Below are 17,624 nucleotides of genomic sequence, written 5' to 3' on the forward strand. Positions count from 1 at the left end.
AGGTGTTGGCGGCGAGTTTCGAACAGGCAACCCATCGCATGAAAAAGGGTGCCCAAACCACCAATCCTCAGAACAAGTTTTAACCTATTGTAGCACTTAAATTTATTTATACGTTAGTGCATCGGATCTATGGGTGTCAATAAAATTTCGGCGATGTTGCGTGACAACGCTTCGACTAACGTTCCTTTGGTGGTGCCCCCGTGGTCTTCAAATCCTGAGTCCGCCTCTGGCCACAGCTAGTCAAGCTTGTCACCTTTTGTTAATTCAACACTTGTAGAGTACCCAGTAGAGTACCCACATTTCATTTTTCTCTGGAGCCCACAGATAATAAAGAGATTAAAATAAACTTCCTGTTAAATTAAAAGGAGTAAAAAGAAAAAGGAAATAAACGGAGAATTAGCAAGTAATTATCAATTTGCTGTAAAAGACACTTTGTTTCCTCAATTTATCAAGCAAAATCTATATATTCAAGCATGAAGTTGAAAATCATAAACAGAGATTGAAGAAATCTAAAGCAAAGATCTAAAAAGTTCGAGATCATATCTATCAGAAACTCATAACCAATGGCTAAGCTCAACGCCTCATTCGTACAACACGAACATATTGGTAGAAAAAAACATGACAACAAAAAGAGTAAAAAGAACAAATAACTCAACTAAAAAAGGCAGATCATGAGAAAACAGTAAACAAAGATCTTACGTAGAACACCCCAACTCAAAAGAGTCAACAGAGAATTCGAAGAGCGCAAATATGACAAAACAGTGCGGTAACGAAATCTAAAATAATGACTTGCCAGGTCTGACAATAACGTATACACGTGTTGTCCTATCAAGATGCATATTCTCAGTAACCCCATCACAGATTATGCGTTTTGGGGGGCAAGCAAGACAATGCTTAAAGGGGCAATATTGTTTAAAGACGAGATCAATTTCAAGTGACTTTAAGCAGCCATGTCAAAACTTGATTCAGTCTTCGCTCTTCAAATGTATAAATTTTCAAACGTTTATTGGTGTTCTTCTGTACAGTGCTATCTATTGTGAACTCCATGGTAATGATTGTTTTTCCTGCCTCTGATGCATGTAGCCATTGCTTCTAACGGATAGCACCACATACCTTTGTCACGTCTCTAAACAAAAGTGGGGAATGGTGAAAATAATAACAGGACGAGAAAGAAGTAACAACTAATTATTTTGAGATCAAAATGACAGCATTCATTCTCACTTAATCTCGACAGGGATTCTGAAACTAAGCAGCATCTATTGCATGATCAAAACCCTCATTATTGTTGGAAGATGGATACAAAATTCTACAGAATTTAAATTGAGCCGGGTGGGTACACTCAGAAAATGTATAAGAAGGCAATTGAGGTTATAGCCGTTGTAAGCAATATCGATACGATGTTCACTGTATTATTATCAAGGACAGTAAGACCAGATATTCTCTTCACAGTTGGTCCTGGCTTCCCAACCACCTGCAAGGTAAGATATCACAAAGTATCAAGCATCAATAACCTACAGGGCAGAGGAATATCAAGCGTCCAAACTCAAAATTGTTGTTTCTTTTTATTTATTCATTTCCTCCTTCACATAATGAACTCGTATCCTTTTCTTCTCCATTTCTTTTCTGGGGGTATATCTTTGCTTTAAATATCACATACCATGCAGAATCAACAAAAACTGTTTTAACAATAGTACTAGGATATTTTCAATAAATCTCCTTAACAAAAGAGAACAGGTGTGAGCACAAAATTTTAGAAAAATGACGAGTTCCTAAACGTATAGTAGACTGGCTTTATCTCTTCTTTCGCTCAGTAAGTTATAAAGACCTCTAGATTAGGTATGCCAAAAAGACGGCCTGTAGTCTTACCAAATTCCTTTCAATTGCTAAAAGAATTGTTTGACTGGATATCAGAGCACAGAGACCGGCCCTTCCCCGGACCCCGCGCATAGCGGGAGTTTAGTGCACCGGGCTGCCCCTTTTTTTTTTATATCAGAGCACAGAGAATATTTATCATAACTTCCAGATCTTCCTAAATACTGATAAAATTATAGCCATGGCAACTCAGGTCTGGACGAAAACCATCCTAACCAAACATGATATGGATTGCTTTTATGGTTTTAGGAAATGCATTGACAGTCGTCTTTTACTTTTCTGGTTTTCTTTTCCAGAGAAGAGAGGGTGGGGTGATTGGTTACTTTGTGTTATTTCTAGCATAAACAAATCAACTTCGTTTTTTTTTAAGAGAAAATTATGGCTGACCTTCTTCCGAACAGTACAGAATCCACTGAATTGTAGTGTTGCTCCCAATAAAGAATCAATAACACTTCCACATACTCCAGCCAATGCAGAAAGTGGTATAACAAAAAGCTGCTTTACAGTCACATCAGATGTGCACTTTGTAGTGAAAAATCCCAGGACTACAAATGTGAATCCAATGACAGTGCCTGCTGCTGCTGCAGCCAAGAGTCCTGCTTTTGTCACTCCACCGTTTGTACCCCTTCGAACTGTCTGATTTTAAGTATAAGGGAGAAATGAGAAACATAATGTCTTAATCTTGCACCTTCTGATAATAGTTCAAATAGGGTCGAGATAAAGCATAATAACTTGATTATCGTGAAGATTTTAAGGTAGTTATCATGTTTCCAGGCTTAAGTAGAGAAGAACTCAGCTTATCATGATATTAGCTCATAGTTGACTCTCAACAAATTAATCAAATTTCGCAAGGATGAAAAACATAAAGGGAAAGCTTTAACAGCTTATTTGATTCCTAATGAACACTGAAGATAAAAGACATTCTACATTGGTTTCTCCTATATATGATCAGACTAAATGAAAAACTTAGGATTTTGCGGATGTCAGAGCCTTAAATTCATACCTTGAAGGTTGTAATTAGTCGAGGCTCCTCATTACTAAGTATCCCAAGCTCTGAAGACCATGTGTCACCATTGCAGCAGCAATACTGACCAATGATACCACCAATTAAAGATGTTATTATGCGTGACTCTTTTGAATCCAGACATTTGTCCTGTGACCCAATCACCTTCCATGCAGTCAGGACCAAAAGGGTCGCGATGCCACTGTTGAAGAGGACTTGAATCCTGTAAACGCAAATTAAAATGCTAATGAGGAAAGCTAAGAACTCTCTCACATTACCGTGGCCTTTCTGCAAGGTTACTTGGTATCCAATCACAAATTACAAAATACATTCTGCTGAAATTACAATCATCTTAAATAAAGCGTCACAATGGTAAAACAAACATATCTGGACACACGTTCTGCCTCCAGAAAATTTCTCTTACTTGTTATTCCTATCCATAATGACTAGGTGAAGTTGTAAATTTACGATGTCAGGATATCATTTCTTTTTGGCAAATATAAGGGCTACAATGAGCTGTTCTGGATAGTTTACAAAAGTGACAAAATTGGTAGAGAACATTGGTTTTAATCACAATGCACATAACTTGCTAATGTAAAACACTTCTACGAGAGACTTAATATTCACATTCAAATAACTGTCCTCATCCACAATCCAAAAAAGCTAATTGAGGAAACTTCTACAAAAGACTTCTACAAAAGACTGACATTGGAAAAACTGTCCACATTTTCTATTGTAACAACCCCAATTTTAATGGGGGGTTAATTTATAATTTATCAAAAGGGAATTAAGTATTATTGAAAAGAAAAGGAAAAGAAAGAAATGGGCCAAGCCCAACAAGGGGGAAAAAAAAACAAAAGGAGTTTAAAGTCTGATGGTCTAAACGTGAGGAACAAAAATCAGAAAACAGAGATAGAACGCAAAAAGGGAAACGCAATGCAAGAAAAGAAAAGAAGGGAAGAAAAAGAGGGGAGAAAAATAAGGATTTTCAACCCAAATCATCAAGGTAATGCCTCTGATCTTTTATTTAAGTTTATTATGTAATTATGGGTGAATTTTTATGGTGAAAACATGGGAAAATTTTGAGGAATTGAGAAAGTTTAGCCCTGGGTTCTTCAACCTAAATTATTGATTTGAAGGGGCAAACAACATCAAATTTTAGACTTCTACATATTGTTGGAATCTTCTTGTCGAAAGCTTCCCTAAAACATATGTCTTGTCGGGTTTTGAACACATTGACCAGAGGGCATTTTCGTCCTTTAAAATTTGACTTTAACCGTTTAAGCCTCTAAAAATATATAAGTGGTTTACCCTAAGGGTTTTGACCATTCTAAATCCGTTTTTGTGTAGTTTGAGGCAATCTGGAGACTCGAGAACGCAGTTTTGATTTAGTGAGAAGTGTGTTTGAATTGTGAATTTGAGGTAAGTGAGACTTTAAGCTTTGAGTACTTGCTTTTCAAAACTCATTTTAAAAATATGTTTTGTCTGCCTGGTCCATGTGTTGGGGCGAGCGTGTGCTTGGCAGAATCGGTGGTCCTTAAGGCCAACCGCATATACTTTATTTTCAAATAATCCAAAACTCTCTTTATAAATTATTTTGTGATGTGATATAGCTGTGAGCCATGATATTGGGGCATTGTGTATGCTTCCCTTAGCATTGTGTATGCTTCTTGATTATATTGGGGCATTGTGTATGCTTCCCTTAGCATTGTGTATGCTTTCTGACGATATTGGGGCATTGTGTATGCTTCCCTTAGCATTGTGTATGCTTCCTGACATATTTGGCACATTGTGTATATTGCCGCGGATTCATAGTGTTGAGTAATTCTTTTAACTGCCACTTGTGACGGTTCGTAGTGTAAATTGTGTTGAGATATATAATATATTTGATAAACAGTGATTTGGACCTTGGTTGTTGCTATTATATAATGATATATTCATGTGCATAATATTTTTGTGCTTGTTGTGTGTTTGTATTTTCTAACACTTGTTCCAGGGGTATTTAAAGTGGCGGGTCGAGGATTTTACTGGGTTATATTTACATATAGCTCACTCCTTACCTGCATGTCCATGCAGATACTATAGGTGACGACAAAGCTAGTAGTTGACGAGTTTGCTGGAGTTGATCTATTAGTTGAGGTGAGCCGCCGCTTTGTTCGTGGACGCTGCCAAAAGTGTCGTTATCATCTATTTATTAATGTCTTTTCTTTTAGGGTTTTTAAACCCGAGTGTTTTGTAATTCTCTTAGATGCTCCATGGTCGAGTGTGAGATTTGGGCAGGAGTAATTGATTAATATTCTGAGACACTAGTTATCCGTAATTAATTATCATATTATTTGGGTACTAATTTAAGTTATTAAATGCTGTGAATTTATGGTTAAGATATGAAAATTTTGGTTCGCCTGGCTGGTGGTGTGTGTTGGGTGTCAGTCACGTCTAAGGGGTATTTTGGGACGTGACAAAGTTGGTATCAGAGCTTAGGCTTTAAGTCCGGGGTCATGGAGCAGTGTTTAGTAGAGTCTTGTTCATCGGTATGTAGGCGCCCATACTTATGACCTTGAGGCTACTTGACATCTAGGAAGTTTTCCCTTCTTTCATTCCTTATTCGTGTGTTGAGTTGAATCTAGTCTAATTGTTGTAATACTTATTCCGCAGATGGCTAGGACATGCATATCCTCCTCTGCTAGATGTCACGGTTGATTCGAAAGTTTCTTTTTAACGTCATATGTGCAACTGAGAGTGATACTAAGTACATGGAATGTTGTGTGCGTTGATTGTAGTTGAGATTGGACCGGTGTACACTTTGGGATAGTTTTATTTACAAAGAAAATTCTGCCAAATACTTTTTTGAATGTTTAGGAGTTAGTGAAAATTTTGAAAGTTAAGAAATCGTTGAATGAAAGGGTAGCGTCTGCAGGTTCCCTAGTCATCAAAAAAAAAAAAAAGTGGTCAAATGATATAAAAAAAAATTGTGTAAGAGCGACCATCCAAATCTGGGGTTGTTGGTATAACTTTATATTATGAGTCTTATCGGTAAAGAGAGAGGGTAGCGGGAAAGTAAGAAGTGTAATTGCATACCCATGCCTAAGTTGTTGGGCTTTATGGTGAAAGATATTTTGAGGAAAGTGCTTAAATGGCTCTAAGATTAATGCCTCTTAAAGCGATTCACTATTATTAGTAACGTCGTGATGGTGATGTCATAAGTGTGACTGTGGCGTAATATTACATATCTTAAGTGTATTAAGTATGAGCATGATAATGGCCCTATGAGATGCACAACTTGTTCATGGAGTAGGTCCCTGGGTGAATTCCAGATTGTGAGCGAGAATAAGACTTAAGTATAAGAATTATTGAAACAAGATAGAAGATGTTTAGCATGAAACTCAGTCTATAGTGGCTTGATTAGTTGTTGAAGGGAAAGCCGTGGAATATTAAAGACTATCACGCACTAAGAAAATAAATGAACCATAAAAGAAGTTGGAGTAAATAAGAAATGACATGATTGCCACATATAACTAGTTCACACAGTTTTGTTAATATACGTTGTTTTCGATAAAGCACAAGCTTGAGGGAGATGAGAAACACGTTAATGAGATGATAGTATAGATGAGGATAAAGAGAAAAGTTGATACTTAGATGTACCCTTTGTGATTTCGCGGTGGAGTCTACTATTATTGGCCGGTCTATCGAACATGTGTGGACACAGTTCAGAGTCATGATACGTTTATGTGCTAGGAAAAAAAAGCATGGCGTTATTGACCTTGAGGTTATCTTTGATTCAGATTGAATAACTTCGTCTTTCCTTAAGCTTGATTGCCATAAAAAGACCGTTCCATTTTCTATTTCGATAGAGCTTAATATTGGGTTTGTAATGAGTTTAAAGGATTCAATTGGTATGTCCACAGACAAAGCAACCTCGTCGATAATATAGGTCGTATTTAACTTTAACTCGAGGCACCTGAGTTGAATAACTAACTAGTGGGTTAGTGTGAGTAGTTAATAAGTTTTTGAATATGAGTTGGTAATAAGTTTTTGACTATTCTTTCAGCGAACCTACTGATTATACCATATAATGGGGAGGTCGACTAAAACTTGGTATTGATATGCTGTCATTAATCTGGTATATGTTTATTTTAATTATAGAATGACTGCAAAGTCAAAGGAAGTAAATTATAAGTTACAACATTTCGTGATTGGGAGGTCACTATATCAAGTATAGAGCCCGGAGGTGCTTAATTTCTGTCTGTTGGGGAGAACATTGAATCTATGCAGATTTTTATCACTAAGAGAAAAATGACTTAATTTTTATCATATGATGGGCAAGTATCTTTTTGTCTTTTCCTAAATTACATGATATGTGGCTTCAGTTACAGGGTGTTATATGCTATTCTAAGATAGACTTGTGATCAGGATACGCTTGAGTAGTAGGAGAAAGGGTTGGATAATCTGAAGACATGTACCAAGACTTATTTTGGTCAGTGTATATTTCTGGTGATATCTTTTGGATAGAGAATGCATTTGTGATTGTCATGCACTAGAGGATTGGGGTATTCAAAAACGTTCCTTAGCTCTCTATTTGTTATGTTCATTAATGACATATACGAATATCTTCTCAGTCGATAGAAGCATATGCTGTGGTTGAAAAAGATGTCGGGATAATATTGATTAAACAACTGAGGTTAAAAGTGTGAATTTTAATTTTTACATCATGGCGTTATGAGCCTTTTGGTGTATAGTAAAAGGATGGAAGGTTGAGTTTAATACACACTCTAAGGCTCTATCATGTGTTATGCTATAGTTGTTTTTGTTTGAACATACACAATTGATCGATACGAGAGTCTTGACCTTATTGGGGATTATTGATAGTCTCTAAAGACGAGGCTACTTGATAGTGGAAAAAAAAGAAGGGAACATTCTAATTAAAGAGTTGAATGTGTGTACACCTATGGTGGTTGACTTAAGGAGATTTTTACTCGAAAAGGTACAACGTTTATTATCTTTATTACTTTTTAGATTCACAAATATGCATTGGGGCTGCAGAAATTTCCGATGCATGGTTGTCTCCGATAGAAAGTAAAAATAGATCAATGTAGATTTTGTAGCTGGTCTATATGTTCATTCAGAAAATCGTGATCGTAGCTTGGGTGATATTGATTGACTTAGCGAGATTGTGTACCTGATTTAAGAACTATTTTTTTTACATATCATACTAGCTTATATGGTGTTATGTGTCAGAGATAGTGCAATGGCATGAGATGTCAATATTGTCATGTGTGACAAGAGTAACAGTGCATGGAACGTCTATGTAGGAGCATGTGGATGTGTTCCAGCATCGCTACATGTGAAAGTGTTATGTAGGAGTGTATGGATGTGTTCCAACACCACTGTACATGTGAGAGATATGCAGAAGCATAAGGATGTATTTCTAACATTGTTATACGTGAGAGCATTATGTAGGAGTGCTTGGAGGTGTTTCAGCTCTACTGTATGTAAGATTGGTGGATATGTTTCGCCATAGGATTGTGGTTGTGGCACTTGGATTGTGCCATCCTTGGGTGCCCAGTCTTAACACTAGTCAGATGGATATTACCTGATAAGTGGTTAATGATCAGTTGCTTTTGACCGAGCTCATGTATGATAATAGTTTACTAATTCAGCATGCAGATCTTGTCATTTTAGATTTTATGTGGATGTTGGAGTCTTACTCTATCAGGTTGGTTGAACACTATAAGTCAGAGTTGTTAGGTCTAAACTTAGATTAGCAAGCCTTGAAGAAAATTGCATTGAATGCGGGAACGATTTTGGATAGCATGGAGTAGACGAAAGTCTTATAGTGATAAACGAGATTGTGATTTGGAGCTTATGAAGGGAATCTTTTGAAAGTTTTCAACATGAAATGAGTCATGGGATTCAATTGGAAGGGTAAACAAAGTCCTAGGTAAATGTTGATTCTTGTTGGCTCTTGGATCGAATCAGGTTGGTGGCATATGGACTTGCTTTAGCTTTGTGATTGTCTGTTGTTCATATCTTGTGTTTCACGTGTCCATACTTAGATGATATATTCATAATGATTGCCACGATTCAGTCCGGAAAAAAAAAAGTGGAGCCAGATGAAAATTTGACTTACAAGGAAGGTTCAATATCTATTGCTAATAGACAAGTGTGACAATTGAGCTCGAGAAAGGTTGCTTAAGTGGAAGTATAGTGTGCAAATCATGTCTTTTGAGCCTTTATGAGAATATCGATGTCGTCTTCTAGTTGATTAGTTTGAACTCGAGAAAGTAAAGCTAATGTACAAAAAAAAATTAGTGTGATATGCCTTGGATAAGGCCAATTTGAAGCAAAACACTTTAAATACAACTCAAAGCAGTTAAAGGCTTTTTCATTTAGTGATCGTGTGTTTATGGAAGTTTCTTTTGACACTAATGGTATTATGTGATATACTGAAAGAAGGATAAGTTGGGTGCAAGCATATCGCTGATAAGATTTTGGGCAACAGGTTGTGGTCGTAGCTAAGAGACTTGTTATGCTACAAGAGGTGCATGTTATATTATGCGAATACATTCTGAGAGTACATTAATGGTCTGATCCATGTTATTGAGATTGAAATAGTGCCGGTAAATGAGAATCGTTTTTTTTTAAAGTTGTTATTCTATATTTGAACATATGACTTTGTTAGCTATGGACAAAGAAGTATTTTGCGGTCAAAGTATTATAGTAGAACTATCTACAAGAAAAGACTACTTGAAAGTACAAGCAGGACATGCGTAGTGAATATTCATATCCTGACACTTCCAAAAGGGTGTTGGACACGTTCGAGGACGAACGTTATTTTAAGTGGGAAAGAATGTAACAACCCCAATTTTAATGGGGGGTTAATTTATAATTTATCAAAAGGGAATTAAGTATTATTGAAAAGAAAAGGAAAAGAAAGAAATGGGCCAAGCCCAACAAGGGGGGGGGGGGGGGGGGGGGGGGGAAGGAGTTTAAAGTCTGATGGTCTAAACGTGAGGAACAAAAATCAGAAAACAGAGATAGAACGCAAAAAGGGAAACGCAGTGCAAGAAAAGAAAAGAAGGGAAGAAAAAGAGAGGAGAAAAATAAGGATTTTCAACCCAAATCATCAAGGTAATGCCTCTGATCTTTTATTTAAGTTTATTATGTAATTATGGGTGAATTTTTATGGTGAAAACATGGAGAAATTTTGAGGAATTGAGAAAGTTTAGCCCTGAGTTCTTCAACCTAAATTATTGATTTGAAGGGGCAAACAACATCAAATTTTAGACTTCTATATATTGTTGGAATCGTCTTGTCGAAAGCTTCCCTAAAACATATGTCTTGTCGGGTTTTGAACACATTGACCAGAGGGCGGTTTCGTCCTTTAAAATTTGACTTTAACCGTTTAAGCCTCCAAAAATATAGAAGTGGTTTACCCTAAGGGTTTTGACCATTCTAAATCCGTTTTTGTGTAGTTTGAGGCAATCTGGAGACTCAAGAACGCAGTTTTGATTTATTGGGAAGTGTGCTTGAATTGTGAATTTGAGGTAAGTGAGACTTTAAGCTTTGAGTACTTGCTTTTCAAAACCCATTTTAGAAATATGTTTTGTTTGCCTGGTCCATGTGTTGGGGCGAGCGTGTGCTTGGCAGAATCGGTGGTCCTTAAGGCCAACCGCATATACTTTATTTTCAAATAATCCAAAACTCTCTTTATAAATTATTTTGTGATGTGATATAGCTGTGAGCCATGATATTGGGGCATTGTGTATGCTTCCCTTAGCATTGTGTATGCTTCTTGATTATATTGGGGCATTGTGTATGCTTCCCTTAGCATTGTGTATGCTTGATGATATTCGGACATTGTGTATGCTTCCCTTAGCATTGTGTATGCTTGATGATATTCGGACATTGTGTATGCTTTCCTTAGCATTGTGTATGCTTCCTGACATATTTGGCACATTGTGCATGTTGCCGTGGATTCATAGTGTTGACTAATTCTTTAACTGCCATTTGTGACGGTTCGTAGTGTAAATTGTGTTGAGATATATAATATATTTGATAAACAGTGGTTTGGACCTTGATTGTTGCTATTATATAATGATATATTCATGTGCATAATATTTTTGTGCTTGTTGTGTGTTTGTATTTTCTAACACTTGTTTCAGGGGTATTTAAAGTGGCGGGTCGAGGATCTTACTGGGTTATATTTACATATAGCTCACTCCTTACCTGCATGTCCATGCAGATACTATAGGTGACGACAAAGCTAGTAGTTGACGAGTTTGCTGGAGTTGATCTATTAGTTGAGGTGAGCCGCCGCTTTGTTCGTGGACGCTGCCAAAAGTGTCGTTATCATCTATTTATTAATGTCTTTTCTTTTGGGGTTTTTAAACCCGAGTGTTTTGTAATTCTCTTAGATGCTCCATGGTCTAGTGTGAGATTTGGGCAGGAGTAATTGTTTAATATTCTGAGACACTAGTTATCCGTAATTAATTATCATATTATTTGGATACTTATTTAAGTTATTAAATGCTGTGAATTTATGGTTAAGATACGAAAATTTTGGTTCGCCTGGCTGGTGGTGTGTGTTGGGTGCCAGTCACGTCTAAGGGGTATTTTGTGTCGTGACATCTATCCAGAAATCTGACACTACATTCATCCAAATTCGAAGTTCATACTGCTTCAAGAAAACTTCAATTGCAAATTTTTAGTCAAAACTATAACATATTTTTATATAAGTCCTCGTCAAAATACATAGATAAGCAAGTAGACTACATCTTTTAGAATATAGCTCACACAGACAGATGAAGCACCATGGTTTTTTTTTTTTTAATGGTAAGTATTGTATGTATTAGATTTAGTAAAAGACAGTACATAGGTTGTACTGAAAACCATATTTGCAAGAGATCAATAGAAAATAAAGAAGAGAAAAAACTGATGTACAATCCTAACAAGATTCCAGAACTTCTAGGATTGCTACAGTATCTTCTGTGTAAATTTGTTTACACTAAAAATAGAACAACAAAAAACAATTGAGCTTGATCTTCTGCACTGGATTACTTCTGTCCTCGAAACACTTGGCATTTCTTGCTTTCTAGATTGTCCACCAAATACATGTCCGGACAATCCTCCATCTATCTCTGTTCCCTGTTCCAGCTCCAGCTTCATCCCAGCTAAATAGAACTTCAACAATCTTACTTGGCATTGTCCAAGAAATGCCTCTTAATAAAAATCTTCCGTAGTGGGTCTGTTATGCAGCGTAAAAATAGATGGCTAATTATCTCAGCATCTTCCCCACATAAATAACATCTTGAGCATAGTGAAATCCCTCTCTATAAGATTTTTATGTGTCAAAACAGTGTCCTATGCAAATAACCAGGTGAAAAAACCTACTTTATAAGGGGTCTTTACTTTCCAGATAAGCTTCCATGGCCAGTTAGTGATCTGTAGGTCAGTTTGGTTCAGAATCTTGTTCGCTGCATTCACCTTGTATATGCCTCTGTTGTTTCATTGCCACCAAAGACAATCCACCCCATTCTTTTGTCCTTTAAATACTTCCAGTTTGTAGAACACAGTCAGTCTAGGCATCTCCCAGTCATTCATCATTCTCCTAAAAACCAGATCCCAGCTTTGAGGAGTCCACATTTCAGCTATTGTTCTCTGTTGATGTAGAGTCAAAACATACATATCAGGAAACAATTTCAGCAGGCATCCATATCCCAATCAATTGTCTTTCCAGGAGGAGGTTTTGTTGCCTGTTTGTACTTTAATATAGGAATGATCCTTTATGAAAGACCAAAATGTCCTAATAGATATAGATCTCGATAGACTTATTCCATATGGTGTGTTAACCTCCTTTGATATCCATTGTCATTCTCCCTCATATTGGCTTTGATCACTCTGCTCCAAAGACTTTGGATTTCTTGAGATCATCTCAATAACCATTTCATCTTAAGAACCTTGCTTTGATTCTTCAGATTTCTGATGCCTAGTCCACCTTGGGCTTTGCTGCTTATAAGTGATTTCCATTTGACACGACGGAAAACCCCTTTTTCTTTGTTTCCTTGCCAAAATAAGGATTTGTTGATTCTATCCGTTCTTCGAATAATTCCTGTAATTGAACTTTTTATTTAAATGCTATGTCTTTCCATCGCGCATTGAAGGATAATTCTGGGATTACAATGACCGATCTAGCATCGTCCTTTAATGATAGGATACTCATGTATCTTCCGTGGTCATTGTACTTTCTGGTACAAAAGTATTCAGACAATTGATCCTTGGTCTTCCATCTCCTTACCAAGTTCTTCTGGTCATCGAAGCCTCTTTGAGTACAAAACATATCCATTCCATGTTCTTTTTGCTTAGTGTTAATCAGCTCACCATATTTCGACTTCTCTTTACCCAACCAAACCACGTATTTTTGTTGGAAAACCATCTGGTAATGCCGAAGTTTTTGAATTCAGCACTGAAATAGATTTTGCTTTCCCCATGCAAAGTTTGTCAGTATTTGTCGAGGATCAAAGGGTATGGTGAATTAAACATAATCACGGTGAGTGATAATTGAAGTTAGAAAGAAAAGGTTAAATACTGGCACCATACCGAAAAAAGGATGTTCTACAGTTCTAGGAAGTAGGATGAACTGTATTGGGAAGAGTGCCTGGGAGCTTTTAAAACGTTTATTCCATTCGTTCCTGTAACATTATGTTTCCAAGGAAGATTGGGGAAATTAAATCCTTAGAAGAACTAACACTCCGTGGGTGCTCGAAGCTGGAGTTTTCTATGACAATGAGAAATTGTAAGATTTTGCAAGCACTTCCAGAGAATGTGACTAACAGAGATCAGAGCTGAAGCACCATGAAATTTCAAAATTATTAACCGGTACCTTCAGCTCGTCTTACTCCTTCCTTGTTGCTATTGAAAGGAATGAGATGAGATGAAGGTACCAGTTAATAATTTTGTAGTTAAACATGGTGCTTCTAAGTTTCACCTATGTGAGCTTGCTCATATTGTTGGTCCCAAGCTCGAACAAAGGAGGAAGGTTGCGGTAGGTTGACAGTCAGCATAAAATTAGTCAAGTTATGATTAATTCCCACAATATAGAATAAATTGGGATGTGTTCTCCGAAACACGTGTTACATTCAGCACTGGGGTATGATGACAAATAGGCAAGGGGTTCTATCGCATCACCACTTGTATGTGAGGGAAGGTTCCTACATGAAGGATAGTGTGGATAAACAAGTTAATCCTGCCACATCTGCATCTGAGTTTGGTGCTAGATAGGAAAGGGTCATCACCTCATGGCCAGAAAGGGTAAAGTAGTCAGTCCAAGATAGTTGGGTACGTAGGAACATGTGATTCTTGATAGAAAGTCAATGTAATTAGTGCATACTGTAAAAAACAGTAGAGTTTATATTGCATATCTACATAAAGTTAAATGGGCATGGGAAAAGGTTAGAGAGTGACAACACGAGTTATTAATTATGAAAATTGTGGAACAAATAAAATAGGAATAGGTTGTGACCATTGTACAACCATGACTTAAGGACAAAGTTGTAGAGGTAAAAGCGAGTTTTAGAATAAGATTTTCTCATTAAGTCTTGTACGATGAAAGGATACAATCAATGTCAAGTGCATATGCTTCGAAATAGGATTAAATGCAAAAACAAAAAACTAAACTTTCGGAAGATATGAATACCTTGGTCCAAAGGATTCCAAATGACTAACAGATCTTTCTCCGAGGAGATGGAATTGTTATGGGTGGATATAGCCACGGCTTTGACCAAGTGCATGGAGAATATGATTATGGTACTAGAAATGAGGATAGAAAGGTTATTCTAAAATCTCTTTACCTTACGATTTAATTTATTATAAAAGATTGCAAGGCTATACAAGGAGAAGTCATGACCACCCAATATAGAATGGTGGTCTTCGATGCATAGCAAAGAAGTAGAGCGACAAAAGAGACGAGCTATAAGCAACTGAGAATTCGATGATGGACCAAAAAGGGAAAAACCAATTAGTGTTTCAGAAAAGCGACAAAGGGAGTAAGCATGGGACTTAAGACATTCTGTGGATTGAACTGTCAGGTGTGTCTAAAGGCCTTGGAACTCGACCCACAAGAATCATCGTGGTGGAATGAAAAGGTGCAAAGAGCTATTAAAGTGCAAAAGAGAGTGCTATAGGAAGTTACAAAATAGAAATGTGGAAAAGTCTTTGACGAGTATAAGAAAGCTAAGAGGAAAGGCAAAAGGCTATAAGTAAGCTCGAGGGGAAGGCCTAGATGGCTTATAACAGAAGCTAGAGATGTGAGAAGGAAAGAAAGAAAGAAAGAAAGAAATGTATAAATTAGCATGTTGTGAGTTAAGGACTTAAACTGGGTATAGATGATTATCAGTGTTGGCAGTACATGATGAGATCAAGCAGAGATGAAGGCTACTTTGACCAATTGTACATCTAGAATCAAGAGGATAACTTTCCAGATCACTCTATACATCAGGGAACCATAAAAACTTTAGCTATATCAATAGAATTATGGCAACAAAAATAAAGAATGCCATGAAAAATACAAGGACTAGAAAAACAAGTGGTTTAGAAGTGCTTGGAGAGGTTAGAGTAGTATGACACCAATAAAATTGGCTTTAATCACCCAGGGGATCTAAGAGTGGTTCTCATCTATTACCCCAAACAATTAGGACTGAATAACATTGTAACATGAATTGTATAATGTAGAATTTATACTTCATTCATGCTTTCAGCTTAGGCATACTTCAATAACATTAAATTTGAACAGCCCCTTTTTGCCATCAATCAACATATAATTCAAGAAGAAATTGAAAAAACCTATGGAAAATGAATCATATATCATACTATTTATTGTTTTGTTTTTCATTTTCAAAATAAAATGTGTTGATAAACCTATCAAGACTTAATTATCTTCTTGCATAGCTCCAGTGGAAGCAAGGAGTGTCCATAGAACAATATGAAATTCTGAGATTTAGAAAATCTTATTCAGTAACGGAGTAAAATGGTCATAGAGAAACATAGTATATGTATTAGTACTTTAACTAACTGATTGATTTTCATGATAGGCAGAGAGAGACGAGGAGGGGAAGTACCAATCGCGTTGACCACCCTCTTTAAAATCAGCATCAAGTTTCCTCTTTCTATCTTCTCCAAACTTGGTAAACTTTGAACAAGTAAAAAAGAAGACCAGCAACATCGCTCCAAACCTTAATAAGTAGTAATTTCAATAAATCACATGAGAATCATAACAAAGAAAGAAATCACAATAAAGTAGTAGTAGCAGTATTGACCTGTAATTAACAGCAAGGTGAATAAACATGACAATGAATCCAGAAATGGCTCCAGACAAGTTGAGAGACTTGTGTCTGTATGCTCTAATTGCGATTACAGATGAAAGAATTGCAGCCACTGCCGGTTGAATCAAATTTTTTTCCATTGATTCGGCTGATCTCAGAGTTTGAAAGTAAATGAGTGTTGAGAATTTATGTTTGTGGTAGCGTTGCCTTATTTTGACTCACATTCTCTAATAAATTTTGGCTGCTCAGCATGTTGTAATCGATGGAGTATTATTCTATTATCTTTCTTTCTTTTTTTTTTTTTTTGGGTTGGGGGAGGGGCGGGGGGGGGGGGGGTCAAAATTGTTCTATAATCATAGTCTTTCATTCTCTTGTTGTATTCCAATTTTGTTCGGGTTCTAATTTTTGTCCGGTCTTTGTTTGCGTGCCACTTTTGTTTTTATAATTATAATATTTCTACTATAAAGAAATGTGGGTTTGGGCACTTTCTCATCGTCCGTTCTTAATAAAAAAATAATTGTGAATCTCATATATATTAAACAACAATTAATATAAAAAAAAATGTGAGCTCCATAATTCTAATATATATATCCGTTCCAATTTAATAAAAAATATTGTGGGCCCCATATATATTAAACAACAACTAATATTAAAAAAATAGTGCAAATTAATAATGTCAAAAAAAAAGTGCACCCCATATTAAAAAATCAAATAATATTCATGTAATTTTTAAAGTATCTCATTAAGTCAATAATGATGGATTCATTGTCACGTGCGCATTCGTAGCAAACACTAATAAAAAAATTGTGGGCCCCATATATATTAAACAACAACTAATATAAAAAAAAAATTGTGGGCCCCATAATTCTAATATATATATATATATATATATATATATATATATATATATCTGTTCCAATTTAATTAAAAAAAATTGTGGGCCCCATAAATATTAAACAACAACTAATATTAAAAAAATAGTGCAAATTAATAATGTCCAAAAAAAAGTGCACCCCATATTAAAAAATCAAACAATATTCATGTAACTTTCAAAGTATCTCATTAAGTCAATAATGAAGGATCCATTGCCACGTGCCTATTCGTAGCAAACACTAATATAATAAAGTTTTAAATACGGAGCACAAACTATAATGTTATATTAATCGTGTTTTGAACATAGTATCCCATATTGACAAAATCAAGCAATATATAATAAAAAAAAAAGTGAATCTCATATTAAAAAAATAAACAATGTAAAAAAAAAGTGCAAAAAAAAATTGTGGGCCCCATAATTCTAATATATATATATATATATATGTGCATAAAAATAGTGCAAATTAATAATGTCAAAAAAAAAGTGCACCCCGTATTAAAAAATCAAAAAATATTCATGTAATTTCCAAAGTATCTCATTAAGTCAATAATTATGGATT

At 35.9% G+C, this 17,624-nt stretch overlaps 1 protein-coding gene across 1 annotated transcript; it reads right to left on the reverse strand.

Annotated features, from left to right (window-relative positions):
• Window positions 1–1,166: 1,166 nt before the first annotated feature.
• LOC132640923 (protein PGR) lies at window positions 1,167–16,456 on the reverse strand. Its single transcript, XM_060357735.1, has 5 exons — window positions 16,186–16,456; window positions 15,988–16,101; window positions 2,876–3,098; window positions 2,260–2,508; window positions 1,167–1,471 (listed from the first exon to the last, which is right to left on the reverse strand). The coding sequence occupies exons 1-5, from the start codon at window positions 16,329–16,331 to the stop codon at window positions 1,340–1,342; spliced, it is 864 nt and encodes a 287-aa protein (XP_060213718.1). The 5' UTR covers window positions 16,332–16,456; the 3' UTR covers window positions 1,167–1,339.
• Between the last annotated feature and the right edge of the window lie 1,168 nt (window positions 16,457–17,624).

The sequence above is a fragment of the Lycium barbarum genome, chromosome 5, assembly GCF_019175385.1.
Source record: "Lycium barbarum isolate Lr01 chromosome 5, ASM1917538v2, whole genome shotgun sequence".
Lineage (NCBI taxonomy): Eukaryota > Viridiplantae > Streptophyta > Magnoliopsida > Solanales > Solanaceae > Lycium > Lycium barbarum.